The sequence below is a fragment of the Acanthaster planci genome, linkage group LG01 (assembly GCF_054643075.1).
Source record: "Acanthaster planci isolate LZ-2023a linkage group LG01, COTS_SCS, whole genome shotgun sequence".
NCBI lineage: Eukaryota > Metazoa > Echinodermata > Asteroidea > Valvatida > Acanthasteridae > Acanthaster > Acanthaster planci.
In genome coordinates, this window is record NC_141777.1 from 31330233 (window position 1) to 31355352 (window position 25120).

Below are 25120 nucleotides of genomic sequence, written 5' to 3' on the forward strand. Positions count from 1 at the left end.
CGGCAATTGCATACTTCAGAGCATTGATTTTATGTTGTATTCTTGTCAATATTCTGATCACGGTGCTGCGCAGCCCTTCCATATTTCTCTAGACAACCATGAACAACTTCAGGGCGCGTCGTGACACGAGCGCGGCGCGCCCTGATATTATTTGGCACAGCTCATACGTGAATGTGCACACAGTACGGGGACGGACGCGCGTGTGACTTCTGCCGAACCTCTCTAATAATAACTGCGTGTACATCTTTAAGCCGCATAGAACGCGCAAAAAGCTCTAAAGTTCAAATTTCCGCGTTCCATCTTTCACAAGTCCGATAATCGATGGTTTAGTTCTCCGCCAAAAAAAATTTTGTTTCAAGTACTACCCACATTTCTTAAGCATTACTGAAAGAAGGATTTTCTGCCGATAATATTCCGGTTATACATGTAAATTGCTAAAAATGGGTATCGGCTCCAGTTCCTGCATGGGCCGCCAGAGGAAAGCAAGAAGGTACCGCTTGAACGACCCTCGTCTTGCAAGGAGGGATGAGTTTCTCGCAACCATGTCCGACTTCGGAATGACGAACGGAGAGCTGTGCTTCCGATACGGGAATATTGACCAGCGTCAGCCTCCCAACCCAGCAAGGGAGGTCTCCGAAGATGACTCAGCAGCGGTGGATGATGTTGATGCCGTATCCAAGGAGGAAAATGAGAAGAATGAGGCAGCTGAGAAAGCGATGACTTGTCACAACCACTGCCCTCTGCCTGCAGGCGAGGATATCTCAGGCACACCTCATCCTGACCTTCCTAAGGGAGTGACTTGCATCACGTGCGCCGCTACCATCATGGAAAAGGGACAAGAAGGAGGAATGGTTAGTAGAAAGCAAAATGAGGCCTGTTTATAAATGAGAAAAGTTCTAATGATTGCAGTAACACACAGCTAATGTTTTCAATTTTGGCATATGTACGCAGGTGCGTAACTCGGGAATTCTTTGCCACTGGTGTGTGTACATGAGTTTGTTTCTGCATTCAATTGGGGAGCCTGAACAATAGAGGACAATAAGGTCCCCGATTGACAGAGGGTCCCCGATTGACAACTGTGTACAAAACATATGGATGGTCTTCTCAAAAGGTTAAAGTACAAACAAAAGAGGAACAATAGGGGGTCCCCAGTTGCAGGCAAATACACACTTGTGTGTGTGGGTCCGTGTTTCTTGGGGTTCTGTTTGCCTGTGTTTTTGTGCCCGTCTTCCTTATGTTGGGTGTGCGGCCATTTGCAGACTGGGAAAGGGAACGATGGAAGGAAAAGGGGACATTTGTAATTGTAATTTAAAGATGCATTTGCCAATTTTTAAACACAATAAGACTTGGGACAATTTGTTTGAGTAGGTCTAAGTCATTTTTCCCTCCTACCCACAGCCTCATCCCAAGACAGACCATAACTTTTTATTTAAAATCTTCAATTTTTGTCCCCCCCCAACACTTTTTCCTCCCTGCGAAAAATGTTTTTTGAATCCACCCTTGCGCATGACTAGCTTTCCATCGTTTTATTAAAACCATTGTAGAGTAGTTCATGTGCGGAAATCTCTCCTCGATCGTGGGGGGGGGGCATCAATTTACACTTTTTGGTGCACGCCGTGTTTATTATCTTAGGCCTATTCCATTTATAAAACTCAAAAGGGGAAATCCTCGACCCATCAAGTCCTTTAGTATTTTGCTTTCCTTAAAACATGGGGGGACATTCGACATTATGTTCCTCCCCCCATACCAAATTCATGAGGGGAGTGGAGTATTTGAAACCAAACGCCGGTCTCCCAGTCGGCGTAGCAACAAAAACGATCCACCAAATGCTTTGTTACAGGGCGAGAGTATGAAATTAGACACAAACATCAGCAAAACGTCCCAGGACACCAGAACAGCCGAAGAGAAGAAAGATGTCGCCGAAGAGCTTGGATCAGTCTCAGCAGGTGCCATCTCAGCAGGTGCCGAGGAAAACGAAAACTTGACCAAACAGGAAAAAGGTGTTCAAGGTATATAGCAACCTACATGTACTAGAGGAGGCGATCGATTTATTGATGTGGACAACTGCCTCATTTCGCACCTCTTTCAAACGGTCACGTCGGTTAACTTTGTCTTGCCGTTTCCTCGTCAATTAGAAAGTCCACTAAGACGGCAAATAAAAAAGCCGTCGTGGACAGGACTCGAACCTGCGCGGGTAACCCCATTGGATTTCAAGTCCAACGCCTTAACCACTCGGCCACCACGACACACGTTACAAAATGTTTCACATTTATAAAGATTCGTAATTCCGTTTACTTGCCATCTTTTTCAAAATATCTTTCTCAATGGATTTCGCAGGTTACCCATTTTTACTCGTCTCTCGAATTTGCAGTCACCCTGGTTTGACTATAATCACACATTACAGTTTCGGCCGTCTTTACCTTGGATGATTTTGGCTGGATTTTGAGTTTTTAAATGTGTCCCCCATAAGTCAAAAAAGGCCTATTCTATGCTGCTCTTTAAATCGCCTTAATCTTTTCGTTTTATATTTCGCTTTTATAAGGGCAAGCTGTAAATACAGAAAACAAAGCTGACCCCTTTTCTGGTGACAAGATGTCCCGAGGTTCTCGATGGTAAGTCTACCGGTGGTCATTCTGATGCATTGTGGGAGGATACACAGAAGTTGGTACCCCATCTCCTTGCAAGTGTTATTTTGGAGCATGGGGCGCCGGCAAAAATTATATCGGGAAAGTCCAGGGAATCCAGAAACACTTTGCTCCTTTTATCATGTAAAATTATTCTTGTGTCAACCGAGATGCTTTATCTCCTGCGCTTTTTTCATGCAGAGAAAAATGACATGGCAGCGGTAAAAGAAATCATGAGGCAATTAATCTTCAATTTTGTTCTTTGGCAGGAGGCGTCGCTACAACGCACATGACAAGGCCCCATCGACTCTGAAAGTTGAATAAATCCTGACACACTCGACCCGATAGCCTCGTCTTATCTCAACACGAGCCAGCTAACGATAGTTGTCATTAAATTTTCAAATGAACTGGCAAAAGATTAACTTATATATGTGAATCTAAATTTTCATTTGCACAACTCGGTAAATACCCAAGGTCTGAAACTGTTTCCTTAAACATTTTCACATTGATAAATGTTATTGAATAAAAGGTTTTCCCAGTACATAAGTCGTCCTTTGTCCAAATTCATATTAAAAACTGTTAAAATGTACAAAGAAAACAAAACACACTGAGATTCATAAGTCACAGAACAGTATCAATTTAATCAATATCGCAGGATGTCATACATGTACCCAAGTAGAAGTACGAGATTGCAAATAAACAAGTAGATTCGACGATGAAACGTTGATTTCTACATCGTTCATTCGTATTTAAATGCAGTTTTCCACCCCCTTACCACTTTTAATGAACTTGCTGATAATTCTTGAAACAAATCAATCTTGATACACCAAACTATCACAACTCAAAAATTGAAAGCTGTTTTCATGCGACACCTACGAAGCCCCTTGTTCCCTGCCCAAACCTGGTCAAAATGTAATGTGAACATTTTATCCCCTAAAAAGCTTTCATTTCTGAACAGAAACGGACGTCACCTTTCAGCTTTCTTTTGGCTTGGTGCATCTGTCTCAGTAAATTTTTACGATGGGTGAAAGATAGCTAGCAACTGTTTCTGTCAGTACATCTATACTTACCGTCACAGGTGTACCAAGACAGCAAACAAACAAAAACTAAAAAAAAAAGTAACCAGCCTCATAAAAAGGAGGACAGACCGAGATCAAATCAACTCCACCTCTTGTGTGTCTAATTCAAAATATCTAAACCGTCTTTTCTATGAATTGTCTAATTTGTTAACTGCAATTGGGGCTGAGATTTAAACAATATTTAGTACAGCCGATTCAAAGCACACTTCACTGATTAAAATTAGAGCAAAGCGAAGTGGTCGGCCACCTTTCTTCCGATGAACTTCCAAAACGTACTTTAATACAAGCACCAAATTTTTCAGAGATCGGCTTGGCAGCCATGTTTTCATGGTATGGGATGGCAATTCAGGAAATGGCACATTCTAATTGGTCTCAAATCTTACAATTTCCAGCTGGCATAAAGTTTTAAACAGAAAAAAAGACAAAAACCAAAAAGATTGACTTACTTTATTAAAGATGATTGCAACTGTAACTAAAACGAACATTACATACTTAATTTGTCATCATAAAACAAAATAGCAGAGGTTTTAAGTGTACTACGCACACATATTTATGAAAATTTGGACATCTATTACATGCATTCATTTGGTTTAGAGCACACAAATTTTAAGTTCTAGGTAATTCTATATCATCGTTAATAACAGAAAGGCATAAAAATTTAACCAGACAGTAGTTTACAACTGTTTTTCTTTTAATGTCCTTTTATCACAAAATGCATAAGAAACTAAACTCTGTGTGATTAATTCTTCATTTTTGACAATTATTAAACTAAAGGAGTCAAAGCTAATTTAGGTGGAGTGAGGCTTTTGCTAGGAAGTATGATGCATCAAAATACCTACAAGTTCATCCAAACGAAAAGAAGACATTTTACAAAAGGGTATCACTTACCCCAATGAACCTATACCATACCCAACTAAGCTATTTTTTGTTTAACCGTCTACAGTCTTTTTTTTTTTCGAACTTATTTAACCTCATTTACTTTCTCAGTTTGATTGACACTAATATTAATCGTTTCGGGAAAGGCTTCCTATATGAATAAGGACGCTTTAAATCCACAGTCTCCCTCTTCTACATCAAACAAAATACAGTACAGGCATTCTAAATATTTTCATGGGATGTCCCTTAAAGCAAGTCAGATTCGCTGAAGAAAAAAAAACCATATTTCTTCCCATGGAGAAGCTGGCACTAGCAGATATCAGATTTAAATATCGCTATCAGATTCCTCCATTTATTTATAAACATTACAATTTCTTGCAAATAAACACATGAACAAAAGTACCGCATCCTCATCAAAATTATTCCAGATTTTTTCTGCCAAAGAAAAGTAGACAGTAAACTAATCATATAGATTATGAGTCATTGCAATCAATCTGAAAAGTTCCAACATTTCCGAGGACTATTTCCCATCACTGACAGGCAGTTCTTTTAACTCACAGCTTAATAATACCAATCATTTTCATTTCTTCCATCTTCCTTTGAAAACTTCCTAAATTCAGGAAAATTTCAATCTAATTACGAGGAAATTCTCTCAAAAATATTTATTTATTAACAACTACTTTGGTAGTTTTCATTAAGAAATTATCAGTCTTAAACATCTTATAAATATAAATTGTAAACAATGTTTAATAAATACTTCCCAAAATAATCTGTGTGTACAAGACTTGTACCTGATTCAGGTTCGTGACAGAAGTAAAGTACATTCAGTTCTCATAACTAATATAAGTTATTTAAACAGCCAAACTTCTGAATACATAGCTAATAAGACACAGAAAGTGGTTAGTTTTTAATGCAGAATCTTGCCATATCAAAACTGAATAGTGGTGGTAGAGACAATTTTTATCCATTATTTCTTAAGTTGAGACAGAGGGAATCCAGATAATGCACGTTTTGTATTCTTATTACACACTAAAATGAACTCGCTGGCTGTAGGGGTACAGAATCGATGCATTATACATGTAATAATACCTTGAATATGTTCAAGACTGTCAAAACTCAATAATACACTGAAAGGGTTTTATCAGGATTTATATGGGAATCTAGGGGAATCACTTGGTTTCCTTGTGCAAGGTGGAGGCTTTTTCTAAACAGTGACAGGGCCTCTGAAGTAGCTTGCAAACTTCAAATTAAATTCAAGTCTGGCATGTGAATGGCACTATTTTGAGGCTATGCAAGCGCATTCCTGGACATCATACTCACTTGGCTAAATGACAATGCTAAAAGAGACATCTACTATAATAGACAAGTCATACACATCACTAATGACAATGCTGAAATAAAGACTGCACACATGCAGCGGCATAACTAGGAGGGGGCCTAAGGGCGGACATGTGCAACCCCACCCCCCCATTTGAAATGTACACCATCCATGCATAAACTAGAGTCCATGTGCTTCCACACCCACCCTTTAAAAACTGTGAAAACACTACAGGTGCCTCCCAGAAAGTTCACCCTAGTTACACTACTGCAAACATATACAGGCCATATGGTAACATTTAATGCCATATGAACCATTAGACAGTAACCTCTGATCTTAACAAAGGCTTCACCCAGTCACAGAATGAAATCATACAGGAGCTCCTCAAACCAGACGCTCTTGCTTCAGCATGTCCTCAGCCTCCTCACCTTCTTCATCAATGTCCCCTGCGGTCGCTGCCCTGGATGACCTTCCAGGCCCTCCTGAATAATCTGCAGCCCAGGACTTGTAGTTCTGCCAGTAGCTCTTCTCCGTGTGTCCCAAGACAATAGACTTGGAGGCGTGGCGCTGCTTCCTCTTATAGATGCAGATGCTGGTGAGGATGACGAGGATGATAAAGAGGACAACAGCTACACCAACACAGACGTAGGTGGTGACGCGAAGTTGATGATTTGTGATGTCTATGAGACAAGCAGAATGAAAATCCATCCATGAGAATGCTAGTTTGTTATGCTCTTGTGCAATGTTTGAAAATAGCCACAAATACATACTTTTAACAAATACAGTGATGAACATATTACGCACAGATACCGTTATATTATGCAACATAATAATGACTCTCATGTCACAGGTATGGTGTGCAAGGTGAAACTGTTAAATTGATGAAGCTTGAAAGCAATGAATTAACTGCAAAGTGAAATTTACCGGCTGCTCCTGGATCAGTGCTTCCCATGCCTGTCACTTTTGGTTGGTCTGTGTGTCTTGGCAACAAGACACTCATTTCTTCACTGACTGTCTGGTCCAATCCTGTCGTTGCCACTGCACCAAATTCAAAATCTTGCTGGGGAGTTGGTGATGCCGGTATAGTGGCAGGCTCCGGTGGAGGCGAAACTGGTACATTGACACGTTCCCTGCCAGGCCTTGTGAAGTTATCTTTTCCAACATCATCAGGTGTGTCAGTAATAGCATCATTCCCCAAGAATCGCACCTCAACATCACTATGGTCACTTTCAGGGGCTGACACATTAAGGGAAGTAATTGAAAGAGGTGTTACTCCATTGCTTCTTGATTTAGTTTCACCTTCTGTAGCTTGAGTAGGTGATGAAGCAGTTGGTAAATTTGTAGGCACTGAAGCTCTCCTCCCTGGAATACTTAATGTGGTGGCAGCATCTGTGCCTCCTCGAGGCTGGTCACTGGCAGTCGATCTAAGACTGGCATCTACATAATGCATTCTAAAGCCGGCACCTTTACCAGATTTTGACTTGAAAACAATGCCGACAGTATTACCTGAGGAGGTCATGGGAGAAGGGACAGTATTGCCACAGAACTTGTATAAATTGCCATCCATAACTACGCTGACCGATGCCGAGTCTTGTCTACAAGTGGCTGAATCAAGCTCACTCTGGTCATCCAAAGCAAAGTCAAGAAACTCCAGCTGGATGCCCTGATTTCCGGGAAGGAGTATGGTCCAAGAACACTCAGTGTCTTGGGGCATGCTCAGAGGGAAGTTCGGGGAACCAATGATTCCTTCAGTATTGCTAAGTAGCTCATCACAAGAGCTTTCTCCAGGGTGGGTTCCTACAGTTGTGATAGTGCTTTTTATTGCAGAAGACCATTCCACAGTCTTGATGTCAACTCTTCCATCTGTAACACCTAGACCTGGCACTGTTGTTAGTTTTGATTCTACGTCCTCTCCTTCGTCACCATTAAGCATTCCAGATGCGTACCTTGCTTTAAATCCCCGACCTACACCAAAGAAGCTACGGAACTCCAACTTTAGCCCACCATATGAAATTACCCCTTCAGACAGAACATTTTGACAAATAATTATATCTGATCTTTCATCTTCTAAACTGTAGATGGTAAGCACCACATGAGTGTCTAGTGTACTGCAATAGCTGTCATCTGTTTGGACATCAAAGTCAACATCTTCAAATGCTAGAGTAACATATGTTCCCTCACTAGGTCTAATGATCCAGGTTTTGTAAAAGCCCTGAGGAAACTGTTCTGGATAATTAGGAGAAGTGACAATTCCTCTGGGAGCTGACATTTCTGAGTATCCCCCATCAATTGCAGTAGATGACAGAGACAGGACAGGTGTTGTCACACCATCACGTGGCCCTTCGATGAAACGTGACCAATCTAGCTGTAAGCCATCTTCAGATTGATTGTACATTTGATAGGCAGCTTGAAACCCATGACCTATTCCCAAATTGCTGTAAAACTCCACTATGAGCTGATGAGCTCTTGGTGTAATGATTTCGGGCTGGTGGCTGCCACAGAAAAGGTGGGATTCTTCTCTGCCACTCAAGTTTTGGTGATGGACTACAACATACGAGTAGTGGGTAGAGCAATCCTGTTCCAGCATAGGATTGTCAACGTCAAAGTCCAGAAACTTCAGAGCAATAAAGCGAGAGTTGTCAGCTGTTGTGATGATCCATGAACAAAAAGTGTCAGCAGGGTACATATTTGGATAATCTGGGGACGAAAACACCCCACTAGCTTCTTTGAGAATACTATTACAAGAAGTTTGAGATGCATCCGTTTGTGTCATTGGTGTCAACAACTGACGATTAAGTGATGGTGAAATAGGAACAGTTGCAGTCACAGAGCTGTACTGAGCACGAAAACCTTCACTATAGCCTTGCAAATCATTAAAAATAATGACAAGGGTATTCATAGAAGAGACAAAACTTGGTGGTAGATCTTGGCCGCAGAACACTTTGAATGAAGACCTGGCATCTTCACCATCGATGACCTTGACATTGGCATACATCTCATCACACAGGTTATTAACCGGCACAGAATCAAGATTAAAGAAGGTAAAATCCAGAGCAATCACCTTGCCACTTTGTACTCTTATTGTCCAATGACAGTTTATCGCCTGACCCTGGAATCCAGCAAAAATGTTCGGAAATTGAATTACACCATGCGGGGAATTGAGAGTTCCACCACAAAGTTTGGTTGGTTTCTCAGTTACCATCAACTGACTAGGTTCTTGGGTGCTGAATGGATGGGAGGATACTGGTAACAATCTGGGATCCAACAACTGACTGCCTGCTTTGGAAGACATGTAACTTAAGTAGAACTCTCCACCATGCCCATAATTACTTACAAATTCCACTGTCATTGTATTGGAGGACGAAAAGAAGATTCCGGGTAGGTCTTGGCCACAGTATACATGTTTTGCATGGACAGCTTCCCTCTTACCATCAAATATGTTCATATGGGCATACCTCAGGTCACACTGATTATTAATGGGAACAGAATCTAGCATGAATGTCACAAAACTTAGTTCGATGATTGAACCAAGCTGGACAGTGATGTTCCATGTGCATGTTACACTGGACACATATTCCTCAGGAATATTCGGTGATTGGATTGCTCCATTCGGTCCAATGAGATTTCCACCACATTCATATGGAGGTACGGGCTGCAGGGATGTTGACGGCACATCTGCTGATGCACTGACTACTCTTGGAGGATGCACTGTAGCAATGATTGGACTCTCTGGCCTCACACGGCTGTAAGAAGCACTGAACCCTCTGCCATAGCCAAAATAGGTCAGGAATGTAATAATCAGTTTGTTGGTGGAGGACACAAAGACACCTGGGTTATTTTGGCCACAGAACAGTTGAGTAGAAGCCCTGCCTTCACCTTCACCATCAGCAATGCTGACATGGTCGTACCTTTCATCACACATGTTGTCAATCATGGGCACCGAATCTAGATCAAAGTAAGTGAAATTAAGGACAATGATCCACTGTTCAGACACTGTGATGTTCCACTGGCAACTGACCCTCTTTTCTAAAGGTTGCTCTTTAAATCTTGGTGAGTATATTTCTCCTGAAGGTCTACTCAGGAAACCACCACAAGGAAAGAACTGTCTGTGTGTTACTGACTCTTTTGGCAAGCCTTCACTGACTGATGGTGCTGTTGATTTCAAAGGAGCTGCCGATATAAACCTGGGAGAAAGCATTTCATCATCTGATTTCACAGCAGCATAAGTTGCAAAGAAACGGTTGATTTCCAAGTTGCTGAAGAACTCGATGATCAAGGTTCTTCCAATTGAAATTACTGTACGGGGCTTATTCTGACCACAAAAGATGGACACGGATGTATCCCCATCCACTACTTTGATGTGAGCATACCTTTCATCACACTGACCATCCACTGGGGTGGAGTCAAGATTAAAGGTCGTGAAGTTTAAGACAATGATCCAACCAGGATTCACAGTTACATTCCACCTACAGTGTACCTCAAGCCAGTATCCTTCATGATATTCAGGAGCCCCAATGATACCACTAGGTCCACCTAAATTTCCTCCACAAGAGTAGGAACGTTCAGCTGCTACTGGAGGCACCTGGGGTTGATGAGGCATGCTTGTTGATCTTGTTTCATATATTCCTCTGCTGTCGACTGTCTGGACAGACTCATAATATGCACGAAACCCCCTGCTGTACCCGTAACCACTCTTGAAGTACACTAAAACTGTATTTGAGGAGGAGACTAAAATGGGTGGAGCTTCTCGACCACAATAAATGGAACTACCACTCTGGTCAACTATTTTAACATAAGCATAGCTCTCATCACACCAGTTGTCGACTGGAACAGAATCCAGATTGAAATCTGTGAAGTTAAGTACAATGACTTTACCGGTGGCTACTGTGATGTTCCAGAGACAGCTAATACTGGTCTCCAAGTTATCGGGCAACCGAGGAGAAAAAACAACACCCTCTGGTTGATTTAAAACTCCTCCACATTGATCTGGCTGTCCTGATCCTGTAGGAGGAGGTATGAAGACTTTTGGAGGAGCAGATGCTGTATACAGTGCAAGGAAATTTCCCCCGTAGCCAAAATCACTTATGTACGTGATGCTTATTGTATTACTGGAGGAAATAAAAACTGGTGGAAGCTCCTGACCGCAATAAGTTGAACTAGTTCCACCAATCCCATCCACTATTTTCATATGAGCATATCTCTCACTGCACCAATCATCTACGGACACAGAATCCAGGTCAAAAACAGTAAAGTTTAAAACAATGACTTGTCCAACTTGCACTGTTATATTCCAATGGCAATTAATTTCAGTCTGAAAATCAAGAAAATTGGGTGATTGAATCCTTCCGCTGGATCGGTAAAAGCTACCTCCACACATTTGTCCAGATGTTGAAGTATCAGGAATTACAACACGGTCTTCTACTTCTTGCATAAAGTACTCAGCGCGGAATCCAATTCCATATCCATATCCGTAGCCGCTGCTAAATGTGACAGTAAGTATATTTGAAGAGGAAACTACTGCTGGAGGCCTTTTCTGATCGCAAAATACTCCTTCCATACCTGTACCATCAGTTTGCCCCTCAGAAACTTGGACGTGAGAATATCTTTCATCACATTGACCATCTTCAATAGGAGCCGAGTCCATGACGAAATTGGTAAAATTCAGCACAACGATTTGCCCAACTGGGGCTGTGATAATCCACTGGCAGTTGATACCCAACTCAAGTTCTTCAGGCAGTTGAGGTGACTGAATGACACCTCTTGATGCAGTTAAGGTTCCCCCACAATCATACAGGGATCTTCTTGTTGGTGCAGGTGGTTTTGGGACCTTAGGGGAAGCAGATGTTGAAACTCTGTCCTTCTCAGAGGCCCTGTATACAGCGCTGAAACCTCCACTGTAGCCAAACTCACTTATATATGTGATGCTTACTGTATTGCTGGAAGAAACAAAAACTGGTGGAAGCTCCTGTCCGCAGTAGGTTGAACTATTCTCTCCAATCTTATCAACAATTTTCACATGAGCATATCTCTCGCTGCACCAATCATCTACTGGCACAGAATCCAAGTCAAAAGCAGTAAAATTTATGACGATGACTTGTCCAACATCTACTGTTATATTCCAGCGGCAACTAATACTAGCATGAAAGTCATCAGGAAAGTAGGGTGATTGAATTCTTCCGCTGGGTTGGTAAAGGCTACCTCCACACATCTGTTCAGATGTTGAAATATCAGGAATTACAACACGGTCTTCTACTTCTTGCATAAAGTACTCAGCGCGGAATCCAATTCCATATCCATATCCGTAGCCGCTGCTAAATGTGACAGTAAGTATATTTGAAGAGGAAACTACTGCTGGAGGCCTTTTCTGATCGCAAAATACTCCTTCCATACCTGTACCATCAGTTTGCCCCTCAGAAACTTTGACGTGAGAATATCTTTCATCACATTGACCATCTTCCATAGGAGCCGAGTCCATGACAAAATTGGTAAAATTCAGCACAACGATTTGCCCAACGGGGGCTGTGATAATCCACTTGCAGTTGATACCCAACTCAAGTTCTTCAGGCAGTTGAGGTGACTGAAGGACACCTCTTGATGCAGTTAAGGTTCCCCCACAATCATACAGGGATCTTCTTGTTGGTGCAGGTGGTTTTGGGACCTTAGGGGAAGCAGATGTTGAAACTCTGTCCTTCTCAGAGGCCCTGTATACAGCACTGAAACCTCCACTGTAGCCAAACTCACTTATATATGTGATGCTTACTGTATTGCTGGAAGAAACAAAAACTGGTGGAAGCTCCTGTCCGCAGTAGGTTGAACTATTCTCTCCAATCTTATCAACAATTTTCACATGAGCATATCTCTCACTGCACCAATCATCTACTGGCACAGAATCCAAGTCAAAAGCAGTAAAATTTATGACGATGACTTGTCCAACATCTACTGTTACATTCCAATGGCAACTAATACTAGCCTGAAAGTCATCAGGAAAGTAGGGTGATTGAATTCTTCCGCTGGGTTGGTAAAAGCTACCTCCACACATCTGTTCAGATGTTGAAATATCAGGAATTACAACACGGTCTTCTACTTCTTGCATAAAGTACTCAGCGCGGAATCCAATTCCATATCCATATCCGTAGCCGCTGCTAAATGTGACAGTAAGTATATTTGAAGAGGAAACTACTGATGGAGGCCTTTTCTGATCGCAAAATACTCCTCCCATACCTGTACCATCAGTTTGCCCCTCAGAAACTTTGACATGAGAATATCTTTCATCACATTGACCATCTTCCATAGGAGCCGAGTCCATGACAAAATTGGTAAAATTCAGCACAATGATTTGCCCAAAGGGGGCTGTGATAATCCACTTGCAGTTGATACCCAACTCAAATTCTTCAGGCAGTTGAGGTGATTGAAGGACACCTCTTGATGCAGTTAAGGTTCTCCCACAATCATACAGGGATCTTCTTGTTGGTGCAGGTGGTTTTGGGACCTTAGGGGAAGCAGATGTTGAAACTCTGTCCTTCTCAGAGGCCCTGTATACAGCGCTGAAACCTCCACTGTAGCCAAACTCACTTATATATGTGATGCTTACAGTATTGCTGGAAGAAACAAAAACTGGTGGAAGCTCCTGTCCGCAGTAGGTTGAACTATTCTCCCCAATCTTATCAACAATTTTCACATGAGCATATCTCTCACTGCACCAATCATCTACTGGCACAGAATCCAAGTCAAAAGCAGTAAAATTTATGACGATGACTTGTCCAACATCTACTGTTACATTCCAATGGCAACTAATACTAGCCTGAAAGTCATCAGGAAAGTAGGGGGATTGAATTCTTCCGCTGGGTTGGTAAAAGCTACCTCCACACATCTGTTCAGATGTTGAAATATCAGGAATTACAACACGGTCTTCTACTTCTTGCATAAAGTACTCAGCGCGGAATCTAATTCCATATCCATATCCGTAGCCGCTGCTAAATGTGACAGTAAGTATATTTGAAGAGGAAACTACTGATGGAGGCCTTTTTTGATCGCAAAATACTCCTTTCATACCTGTACCATCAGTTTGCCCCTCAGAAACTTTGACATGAGAATATCTTTCATCACATTGACCATCTTCCATAGGAGCCGAGTCCATGACAAAATTGGTAAAATTCAGCACAATGATTTGCCCAAAGGGGGCTGTGATAATCCACTGGCAGTTGACACCCAACTCAAGTTCTTCAGGGAGGTTAGGTGACTGAATGACACCTCTTGATGCAGTCCTATATCCTCCACAATCATACAATGGTCTGGTTGTTAGCAAGGGTGGTATTTGGGCTTTGGGGGGAGTAGATGCTGATGCTCTGTCCATCTCAGAGACATTGTATACAGCGCTGAAACCTCCACTGTAGCCAAACTCACTCTCATAGGTGATGCTTATTGTATTACTCGAAGAAACAAAGACGGGTGGAAGTTCCTGACCGCAGTAAGTCCAACTATTCCCTCCAATTCCATCTACTATTTTCACATGTGCATATCTCTCACTGCACCACTTGTCCACTGGTACAGAATCCAAGTCAAAAGCAGTAAAATTTATAATAATGACTTGTCCGACATCAACTGTTATATTCCAGTGGCACCTAATACCAGTTTGAAAGTCATCAGGAAAGTTGGGTGATTGAATCCTACCACTGGGTTGATGAAAGCCACCTCCACAGACATGCTCTGATGTTGAGACATCAGGAGGGGCAACACGGTCCTTCGTTTTTTGCATTAAGTAAAGTGCATGGAACCCTTTGCCATATCCATAACTACTAACAAATGTAATAATCAGCTTATTTAAAGTTGATACTACCAATGGAGGAATTTTGTGACCACAAAAAACATGTTCAATGCCACCTTCATCCTCAACTTTAATATAAGCGTATCTTTCGTCACATGAGCTATCGTTATTTGGAGCCGAGTCAAGGTCAAAATCAGTAAAATTGAGAACAATGACACCACGTGGGCTGACAGTAATGTTCCAGCGGTAGTGCACACCCATTGGGTAAGCATCTGGATAATTTGGTGATTGTAATTCGCCAGAGGGCCTATCTAACTTGGTGTCAAAGTCCCAGGGCTTAATGGTTTGTGCTTCTCCCCCACCTCTAGTATGTGTCATGGTGTTTGAGGCTCTCAAAGGAAGCTGGGTAAGAAGTGTTTTGTGTTCTCTAAGAGTGACAGACTGGTATTCAGGTTCAGTACCAACTTGCTGGTGAGTGCTCATGCTCTGTTCTGTTGGTCGGGGGGTTTGTGTTAAAAGCTGAGGTTTGAAATCAGCTTCAGTTTGCTGATGAGTAAGTTGTCTCATTGGCTTTTGTGTTCGAGTAAAAAGCTGTAGTTTGGTCAAAAGAACGCCTTCCTGGTCAGCACTAGCGATTTGAGTAGATGGCTGCAGTTCTTGCTGAAGAATAGCTCCCTGATTAGTAATTATTTTTGGAGTTTGACCAAAAGGGAAGAGTTCAAGGGGACTTGAGACTTGCTGAGTAGTGTGGTCTTCAGTAGAAGGCTGGGTATCGCGTTGGGTAACAGATTCTGAGGTGCTCTCTTGCTCAATGTGACTTTGTCCCTGAGTAATGGACCGGGGCTGGGTGAGCACAGGTGTCACACCAGTATTCTGCTGACCAGTAGTATGTTTACCAAAAGTTTGCAGTGGCTGCTGGTAGTGGGTTGGAGAAACTGACGGTTGGCTGTTCGTCGATTTCAGTTGCTCTGTTGCAGTGAAGGCTTCAATGGGCTTTGCCGTGAAAATGGGAGACAAAGTTGTAAAATGTGTTTGGAATTCCCCTGCACTGAGTTGATCCGTCAGGGGCTTTGCTCTGATTTGTGTTTGGTCCTGCCGTTTTGTAAATGGAAGAGTTTCAGCTCCAGTCAGGGTGTGATGATCTATCTTATTCCAGTAGCTGGTAGTCGGTGAACCTTTAATCAAGGTAAACTGTTGTCCAGTGGTTGGTACAGACCTTGCATCACCATAAAAGCTCAATGCTAATTGTTCTTTAGTTGTGACAAGAAGCTGCTTGGTGGTCATTCTCGAAGTCTGCTCAGAGGCAGTCACTGGTACCTCAGTGCTAACATATGATTCCTTTAGAGTAACACGGGGCAATTCAGTACTCAGTTCTGCTGTGTGAGGTTCCATCATGAAAGATCTTGTCAGCTGACTTGCTGTAACTGAAGGTGACAGGTCAGGAGATTTGGTTTGCTCCCCGGTTTTAGGTTGCGAAGCATCACCAGTAGGTGTCTGTAGTGGTTGCTCTGTAATGGACTTCATTTGGGTGTCAGAGAATGGTTGGGACTGTGACTGCTCCTTGTGTGGTTCAAGAATGGGCTTTGAGGGAAATGATGGACTAAAGCCATTTCTTTGCTGAGTCGTGAAGAGGCTCACTCGAGAAGTATCTGCAACAGTCTGCTGTCTCAATTCAGTGACAACTGGAGGAGAAAAAGTTTTAGTGACCACTGTTGAGCCATCTTGGGTGACATACTGCACAAGGCCCCTGTTGGGATTTCCAAATGCAATGGATTCAAATGGCAGATCTATTGTTGTTAAATCTACATTTCTTTGCATGGGTACAAACTCTGTGGACAGTGACTTTTCTGGCTTGTTTACAGTGGGAGTTGGCTCAGTGGATCCGGAACGTGGTTCAAATGTCAGCTGGTTGGCAACATAATCCAAGTGACTTAACGACTCAACCGAAATGAAGCTAATCAGAAAGCCCTTTCCTGACTGTTTCTCATTGCTGTGGAAGATGATCCAAACCTTACTGGTGATTGACACGATAGGTGAAGGTTGTCCGGAGTTTGGGGATGGACTGCAGAAAATTCCAAGATGTCGCCCAGATTTGGTACCATCTCGGATCATCAGGTAGTCCTCTTGTTCAGTGCATTTCCCACTGGCACCGCCTCTAACATCCAAGAGAATAAAGCGTATCAGAATCTGGAAAAAGAAAATACGGTCAAGAATTTTAAGTGGTGGATATGTTAAATTAAATCTGAACCTTTTCATAAAGCAAGTGAATAAACTGACATCATGTCAACAACCAGGAATGTGGTAACTGGAAAGTTTAGTTCAACTTCAATGACACTGGCAAGCACAGGTCATTGCACAGAAACAAGAGGCAGATATTTGGATTTCTAGGGCCACTTGCAGTCCATTTTGTAATGTAAATTAAAAAGCAAAAAGTTACATCACGAAAAACTCTTCGTGGGGATTAAGTTTGCTCCGATAGGAACTGAACCTATACGTACGACCTCCAACCTACTTGTCCAGCACAGATACTTCAGAGAATGGCTGGCCAATTGAAATCGTAAACAGTAACAGTCAGAGCTGTTGGACAGCAAGGAGTACACAATGGTAAATAGCGAAATCAAACAGCAAACTTTACCTCTCTACTAGAAGACCCAGTTGGGTGTAACCTGAGCCCCCCCTTTTTTCAAATTTTAAAGAGAAGAACCTTTTTAATCCCCTTTCTTTTGTTCTGGAGTGCTGCTTAATAACTTCTAAGACAGACATTATCACGAAAAATATGTCTGTCTCATATCTCCGGCTGTTCTCCACGTAGGGTGCCCCGTTCTGTAAATGCCCAGCACCTCTTCATTCAAAACACGGAGGCCACTACTGCTGTCTGCTATATATACAAGAGTAGGATAGACTATTGTCGTCCCACTTTGCAGGACAGATGCCAACAAGAGGTGGTACAGAAATGTACAGGCTTCCCAGCTCTGCAAGATAGAGGCCTGCAGGGGGGCATTTACATTCTAAGCTACATCAAAAACATGCTTCCTAGAAGCACCGCGGACTCTCAAGTACATACATGTAGCAATAAGCTGATTTCAGCAAAGGCTCCAGTGAGGAAAATAAATAGGGTTATTTACACAGCAGCTTTTAGGCCTTCCGCTGTCTTTCCTTCCTTTTATTGCATCCACCTCCACCACCAATGTCCCGCTCGTCTCTCCCAACCAGCCAAAAAAGTATAACAATGTTTTACAATGTACACTTCACAAGTCACTTCATGCAATGACCTTGTGACCCCATGGCAGCCTGCCCAAATACATGTACACAGTTATTTTTAGAGCTTGGCAGGACATGTGAGTGCCACCATAATGCACATACATACACAAAAAGCAATCCCCCTACATACATACTGCTAATGTTCTCATCCCACAGCACGTTAACTCCACAACGTTTACAATTCAAACCCCATGAAGTCTTGACCAAACCCTCTCCACATTGTTTGATATCCAGTTTTTGTTTTAGATCAAGTCATCAGGCGAAACTTACTGCAATATTTGATCTTATTGTGATGACTTCTTTTTAAGTTTATCACTGTTGCATCACAAGGTCTGCCTGCACATACATGTATAGTCCAATCACAGTCTGAAAACGGAGCTGATCCCCGGCCAAGAGTACTGTTGGCCTTAATGTTATTTCACTAGTTGTGTGAACCCCACTTGACTTCCATTTCTAATCTGCACTCCTGCCCCTGTAACCCGGTAGGAAACAAAGCGGCATACTCTAAATTTGTAAAATGTTAATTCAGAAGGGTTAATCATAATGTGAACTCTGAAAACAAACTTCCTTCTGGAGGTAAAAACACAGTAGCGTGTGTGCAATGCAACTGGTTGCCATCTACAGCACAGCTTCAATGTCAAGCCAGCGTGGAATGGAACCAACGATGTGGAGTTTAGATACCAAGTAAACTACCAGCACTTATGTGCACACCCCACCACAGTGCTGCACATGTGCATGAGAAGAGCTCAAATATAATTGGATACCTGAGATGTTTGAATATGACAAGCTTTAAGAGAGGAGTGGCAACAGGCGGCAGCAATAATGCAGCAACTTTTTTGTTACAAAAGGCTGTTTATAAGATGATCCAAAAGACATGAAAATTATCCCGAACTCCCTGGTGTCTGTCAAGACCAGCATTCTTGACCAACTGTCCAATAGTAATGTGTGGGCCTACGTACATAAACACTTTATTTGGTTAATTCATACCAAGTTAGGACTAGGAGAGCTGGGTTGCAAACAATTCACAGATATCTTTTTCTGCCAATCCTATTAATTTCTCAGTATGCTATATGGGCAGGAGTGGAATGTAATTTTTTTCACAAATTACTCTCTGACAGGCTGGCCATGGAGAGGATACAATGAAATTAAACTATTGTTATTCTTATCGATTTCAGGGAATTAAGGGAATTCAGTAATTCTCTGTGCATCCTTGGGACTTTGTGTCACCACTCACAATACAATGGGTGCTGGAGTTACATGAACAGGCCAATATGAGCCTTCCATGACACATGCTGTAGCACTGGACTGAAGGGCCAACTGTTTTACCAGATATACTCGTGGCCATAGCCACTATATTTGGTTCTGACCATTTGTTCCAAAATGTCACTTTTTTCCCAAAATTCCTTGAATTGATTAATACTTTACACTTTTTCCTAGCACAACCGAACCCTGTCTTGCGTATATAAAGTTGTGAGTAAACCCAAATTTGATACCACTTCCTGACTGCCTGCCTGGCATTTGATCCAATAGCTCCTGGTCAATGATGGAAATTGTGGTCACAGCCCGAGAAGCTATGTTCATTTGGCAGCTAATGTTGGGCATAAAGGAGAACTGCACATGTACTGTGACTGCCCAGTTGTGCCTAACAGAGGCAGGTAAAATTGGTTTAACATGGCTGAATGGTGAAAGAATATTATGACATAATATTCGTAATGCATTTATGATTTTGAAAACAGCCAAATTCAGTTTAATATGAAAAAAATTACAGCACCAATAAACACTGTCCTATCAACTGATCATACCAACAAGAGAAACCCATTAAATGCTTTATTTACAGAAAGTAATTTCTGGAGCACATGCTACTTTTACTAAAGGTAGCTGAACAAGATACATACTGTCTGTTACCCAAGTACATGTAATTTGAGTTTCAATCTCGATTCTTTGAGATTTGAGTCAGAGTTTCTAAATTTCAAGTCAAAGCATTAGAATACAAGTAAAGAACAGTAAACAAATTACTCCATGTAGGTGATGAAACACTCCGTCCATGCACTGAATTAAATTTTCCAGTGCAACATACGTACCTGTTTACGAGCTGGTACTTGTATTGTCCATTCACACAGGAGATTGGGCCTGTAAGAGGAGGGGAATCCTGGTGAGCGGATGTAACCTGAGTCAGCTTGAATAGTTTGTCTGCAACCTGAAGGGACACAAAAGCATAATTTTCAGCATGTTAGGAATCACTGAACAACACTTAGTCACCATTTCCACAAGGAGGCGAATTTCTCACCAGAGAGTAAAACCTACATTGAAGGTTCTGAGAAAATTGCATTTGAAGTTGGTCGCTTTTTCAAATGCTTCTTTCCCCAGTATTTAGCATGCCTTTGATTTAACCACAGCTACTGCATGAAAGAGGGTGTGACACAAAACTGTGAAATGATATTCATGGAAGTTAATTAACATTGTTTTTCTTGTGAACAAACAAATCCGCCTCTTCGTGAAAATGCTAAAATTGATGGGACTTTTGTTTACTCGTGAAAACAAGTGCTATTTGCTATAGCGTGTTACATTTGTATACATTTCCGGCATTAAATCTGCCTCTTCGTAAAAATGACAAAACGAGTATACCCATGGTTTTACCTTTCATTGCTAACGCTATGTCCATGGAAGACAAATTCGCCTCTTTGTGAAAGCGGAAAGTGCGGAATGAAATTTGCCCCAGGTAGATCGTGATTTGGCTGTTTTCCATAGATTTGGTAAAAAAATTATTACACCAAGTTTATCCTGCACTGAAAAGATGACACCATGACCAATTGAGTGTGGCATTGGTTGAGTCTGTTATACTTCGTCAACTTCTTGGATTCATGCATGATTGTAGAGCAATCTAATCTATTTTTGTTTTGCCATTATGGTTTGGTAGGCTGTCACCTGTATCCAGTGCAAGACAAAGAACTTCTCATGCCAGAAAGAGAGCCAAAACGATAATAAAAACATAATTTTCTCAACGTTCTATGTTCTTTCTTCGTGAAGCCATTGAATAAAAACTTATCCTGGTCTGTCCATTCAATTTTGGTAACCGAATCACTCAATTGGCAGTTATGGCAGCAGCAATGTGCATGCAGAACATAATAGCCATGTCAGAAATAGGCTTTGAGTGCTTAAGCTACATGTACATGTATGCCTGTTCTTAAGGTTACTCTTACCAAGGAGGAAAGACACAGGAGTTTGAACTGCCCGGGCTATAACATCAGCTCTTCTGGCCAATTACCGCTTTCTGGCATGCCTGGTACATGTATATCCATGGCCAGAGCGCAGCGCATGCCTGCTACTCACCACTTGTTTTGCAACCATAAGCCCCCTTTGTTGCCCGTGATCATCGCTGCAATTTTTCGTTGGTAATCTGCATTCCTAAAACGTTGTGAAGTGCGGTATATTAAGTTGAATATTCATGCCATCGATGGTGCTTGATATGATCCGACAACAAAATCAAATTTAGCACTTGCGTAGTTACTTTTACTAGGCTGTGTACCCAAAGTGTTCATGTGCAGTCATAGCCCTTATCGAATGCTTCCTTCTAGATTTCTTTTGGGAATAAAGAGCCACGCTGTCTGTAAGAGTTTGAGTTTTATTTTTATTACGGAATTTACACAAAAAGGTATTCTATGAGATCTCATGATCACTCCCTGTGATGAAACGGCGCATTTTGTTTTTCGTGAACTTAACTGCCCTGTGGTGTTTAACATGTTGTTGGCCAGTCTTAGCCAAACTCATACAAAGACTTTGAAAACTGATGTTTTGGAGTGACAAAATAAACTTACAAACATATGCATGGATAATGGAAAAGGGCATCAAAATCTTTGAAAAATTATTCAAAACGGCAAAAGTAAATCTCTAGTAATGTTAGATATTTTTTCTTTCTGTTTCCTGGTGACTGCAATAAATTGTACTTATTTCCAAAGAAAACACCTCAAATATTGTTACAATATTACTGGCCCCACTTGTCCGGCTAAGCTGCAGGCAGTAATCAGGTATTTTTGGAATGTTTACTATTGTTTGTCTGACCGGGCAGCGATGATCGAGCACTTTGATGTGCCAGAGTTGAAACTCCTTCTGTGTCCTTCCTCCATGCTCTTAATAATGGTAACTACACGTAGCTCAAGCAGGGTTGACAATACAGGGCATACCCACTGTCAGCATATGATGTATACACATGTTGATTAACATCAAGTCCACCAGCTAATCAGTACACTTACTTAAACCTTACAACACAGTAACAGAGGAAACCTCATATCACTGATCACAGAACCAGAGATGAAAATCAATTTTGTAGGGTAATCTATAGATTCAAAACATGACAATGACAGTTCAAACTTAACAATGTATGGTGGATCATTACCAGCATGCTGAGCTTACCTTTGGAAGTACCTCTACGCAATCGACCATGACCAGCAGATGATTGGAACTGGTGTTCAGCCTGTAAGAGGTGGCCCGGGGGCACAAATTTGATATAAATTTTGACTAAATTGCACAATGTCATGCAACATACATTTTTAGAAACAGATATCCATAAACGCATACTGTAGTAACTGCTTTTAAGTGCACATAGTTGAATACATGAACCAATTAGTTGGAATATGTAAACTTGACACCACATCCTCTAAACATGAGCATTTTAAGTCTCCTAGTGAGATGACCCTGCCTAGTCTGAAGTCACCATTCCTCCACTGGTCCTTTCCAAAAGCTTAGTGCATCTTGACAAGATTCTAGAACTTCAATAGCTAAATACATGTAGCTTCAATAGCTAGATTCACGGACCCTAGACATTGGTAACGCTATTCCTGATATGTTATTTTGGAATCTTTGTGTGACCGTCGCTTTTGACCTTGATTAATACCAAAGGGGTGCTTGTACGAAGAATGAAAATGCGATTGGCGGTCTCTACAGACCTCAATTGACTTTAAAAACTTTGCATCCGCCGTAAAAATTTTTTCCAAAATATTTAGTCAACCCACAAAATGACACAGCGACGTTCACGGAAATCCCAATTACATGTACAGTACTTGATTCTATTTTTTTTTAACTTACCCGAGGTACATGTCAGACTCGAGTTGCATTCAAGAAGAAAACTGAAACATGGTTATTATTGATTTTCTTGGCCATTATTACCGATTCGAATCCCCCGTTACGAGGAGGGGAGGGGCACTGAGAACCCCCGATGGTTGGGAGAAATTCTGGTTCACTCCCCTTCACAAAAAATTCCAGTTCCGCACTGTATACCAGGTACAGATATTTGAAATTGTAATATCTCAATATCTTCTAAAGGTCACAAGTATTTAACCTGTTACGCATATCAAAATGTATATATATTTCGGTGCACAACTACTTCATCATGACATCTGTTCTAATAGCCTTAAGGAGGCGGGAGACCTATCATTTGAATGCAAATTTAAAGCCTTCTAAGAAGGCATTACCATAAAAATAATTGGAACATTGTGAAAATTCGACGAATGTACATGTAGCTAACTTCAACTAAGTTGCTTCGCTCGGTGTTCACATTTGAACCAGAAATGAACCTGGGACCGAGACAACAGCAACGGAACGGTTTTAAAAGTGTGTGTGTGGGGGGGGTTGAATCCCCAGCCAGCAGACTGAAAAGAATACCTCCCCAATAGCCTATAGGCCTAAAGGTAGGCCTATAAAGTGTTGAGGGGGCTAAAATAACTTACTTTTCTAGGGGGGGGGCCGCCCGCACCCCCCCCCCCCCCCCCCCCGCACCGGAGGACTGATACAAACTTCTAAATTTGTATACTTTTAAAAGGGTGACTGCCGACAAATCTTTGCGTCTCTTTTACTTAATACAGCAGTTATCATGTAAGCTGGTAAGTACAGAGTCGGTTTAGTTACCGACAGGCCTACGTGTACATGTTCATGTACTTAGAGAAAATATCGACTGCATCAGCTGATAAACAAGGAAACTGGTAGGCCTCTTTCGGCAAGTTGAGCATTGCGTGCTTAGGCCTACTTGGCGAACGTCAACTTGAACCTACCTGCGAGCCGAAGATTGCCCGAAGAAACCACCCTACACCACCATCGCCTGTTCCCCCGTCTAGGTTTTCACAACGACATGGCAACACGTGCCCCACTACGGCCACAATCAGCAGAATCAACCAAAATCCTGTCCTTGTCCTTTTGAACATGGCTGACTTAAACGACGAGGAATTTCCAAGTCCAAAATCCGCAGCAATACATCCACGACACGGAACCTTCGTCTAGTCACAACGCATTAACAGAGGGAAACTTCCCAGCGCCAGAAAAGCAGTCTCTACCACAGACCTGGAGGAGAATGTCTATGGTCTCCACATCTATGGCCAGGTTTTCAAGCCCGCATGGCTCTCGTCTATGTAAACGTAGTAATCAGCCCAAGAATGACCACATCAGTAAAAAACGTAACAGCCACAGGTCTAAATTCCGCAGGAACAATAGCCAGAATCCTTCACAAAGTCAAAAATTTTCAACTGTAGTCTTTCAATGGTGGCCATTGTATTCATGACCATTAACACGTGTCGATCCCCCTGCGTGGCATCCGGGATTTCTTCTTTCCCGCGCGGGCGCTGAATGAAATGATTTTTTGACCGTAAAAACTGGTCGCGTGAGGGCACTGTTTGTCGTCACTCAATCACAAATACACATCCATTTTTCCAGTTTAGAGGCTGATAATGCTTTGTCAAGGAAAAACAATTGAGCGAAATGTGATAGGAGAGGAGGGAAACCAAAGCAGTGGTAGAAAGTTGTACAATAGTCCTCTAGACCGATCTTTTTGGCCATGAACCGCTTTGGAAAATTCTGAATGAAAAGGGGCACATGCCGCCGTCTTCAAGTTCAACCCCATTTTTACAAATAAAATGCATGTAATGTATTGTATACAGCGGCGGATCTGGGGGTGGAATCCCCCTGCTCTGAAGCCCCCCAAAAGGGTAAAAAATGAAGAAATTAATAAGAAACATAAGTCAAGTAAGTGCAACAGCGCTACTGTAAACAATATAGACTTTTTGGCAAAAATGAGACATAAAAATAAAAATCTAAACCTAACCTCCCCATTGGAAAAATTCCTGGATCTGCCAGTGGTATATTTTGTACTAAATTACTTTCTAAGTGAGGCAAAGAAGCATTTTTAAATTGTAGTGCAACAAAGGCACCGAAT

The 25120-nt window shown here is 41.8% G+C and overlaps 2 protein-coding genes and 1 non-coding gene across 4 annotated transcripts; 1 reads left to right on the forward strand and 2 right to left on the reverse strand.

Moving 5' to 3' along the window:
• LOC110976741 (uncharacterized) lies at positions 1-3345 on the forward strand. Its single transcript, XM_022230297.2, has 4 exons — positions 1-851; positions 1841-2009; positions 2543-2612; positions 2894-3345. The coding sequence occupies exons 1-4, from the start codon at positions 441-443 to the stop codon at positions 2946-2948; spliced, it is 705 nt and encodes a 234-aa protein (XP_022085989.2). The 5' UTR covers positions 1-440; the 3' UTR covers positions 2949-3345.
• On the reverse strand, positions 2166-2246 carry Trnas-uga (transfer RNA serine (anticodon UGA)). The gene has a single exon. It is a non-coding gene; the product is annotated as a tRNA-Ser (tRNA).
• On the reverse strand, positions 3246-25105 carry LOC110976740 (cubilin-like). 2 transcript variants are annotated; one of them, XM_022230296.2, is made up of 5 exons: positions 23967-25105; positions 22333-22393; positions 20004-20119; positions 16677-16848; positions 3246-6577 (listed from the first exon to the last, which is right to left on the reverse strand). In XM_022230296.2, exons 1-5 carry the CDS (start codon positions 24114-24116, stop codon positions 6282-6284), a joined length of 795 nt encoding a protein of 264 aa, XP_022085988.2. In that variant the 5' UTR covers positions 24117-25105; the 3' UTR covers positions 3246-6281. The 2 variants fall into 2 exon arrangements, with proteins under 2 accessions (XP_022085988.2, XP_086989688.1); XM_087133562.1 differs by having other exon boundaries at positions 6822-16848.
• Between the last annotated feature and the right edge of the window lie 15 nt (positions 25106-25120).

Coding starts and splice junctions, on each gene's coding strand:
- LOC110976741 (XM_022230297.2), top strand. CDS start 441: ATGGGTATCGGCTCCAGTTCCTGCATGGGCCGCCAGAGGAAAGCAAGA. Junction 2,010..2,542: donor ACAGGAAAAAGGTGTTCAAG/GTATATAGCAAC, acceptor CGCTTTTATAAG/GGCAAGCTGTAAATACAGAA. Junction 2,613..2,893: donor ATGTCCCGAGGTTCTCGATG/GTAAGTCTACCG, acceptor GTTCTTTGGCAG/GAGGCGTCGCTACAACGCAC.
- LOC110976740 (XM_087133562.1), bottom strand. CDS start 24,116: ATGTTCAAAAGGACAAGGACAGGATTTTGGTTGATTCTGCTGATTGTG. Junction 22,394..23,966: donor GGGCAATCTTCGGCTCGCAG/GTAGGTTCAAGT, acceptor CACCTCTTACAG/GCTGAACACCAGTTCCAATC. Junction 6,578..6,821: donor CACTGATCCAGGAGCAGCCG/GTAAATTTCACT, acceptor CTTGTCTCATAG/ACATCACAAATCATCAACTT.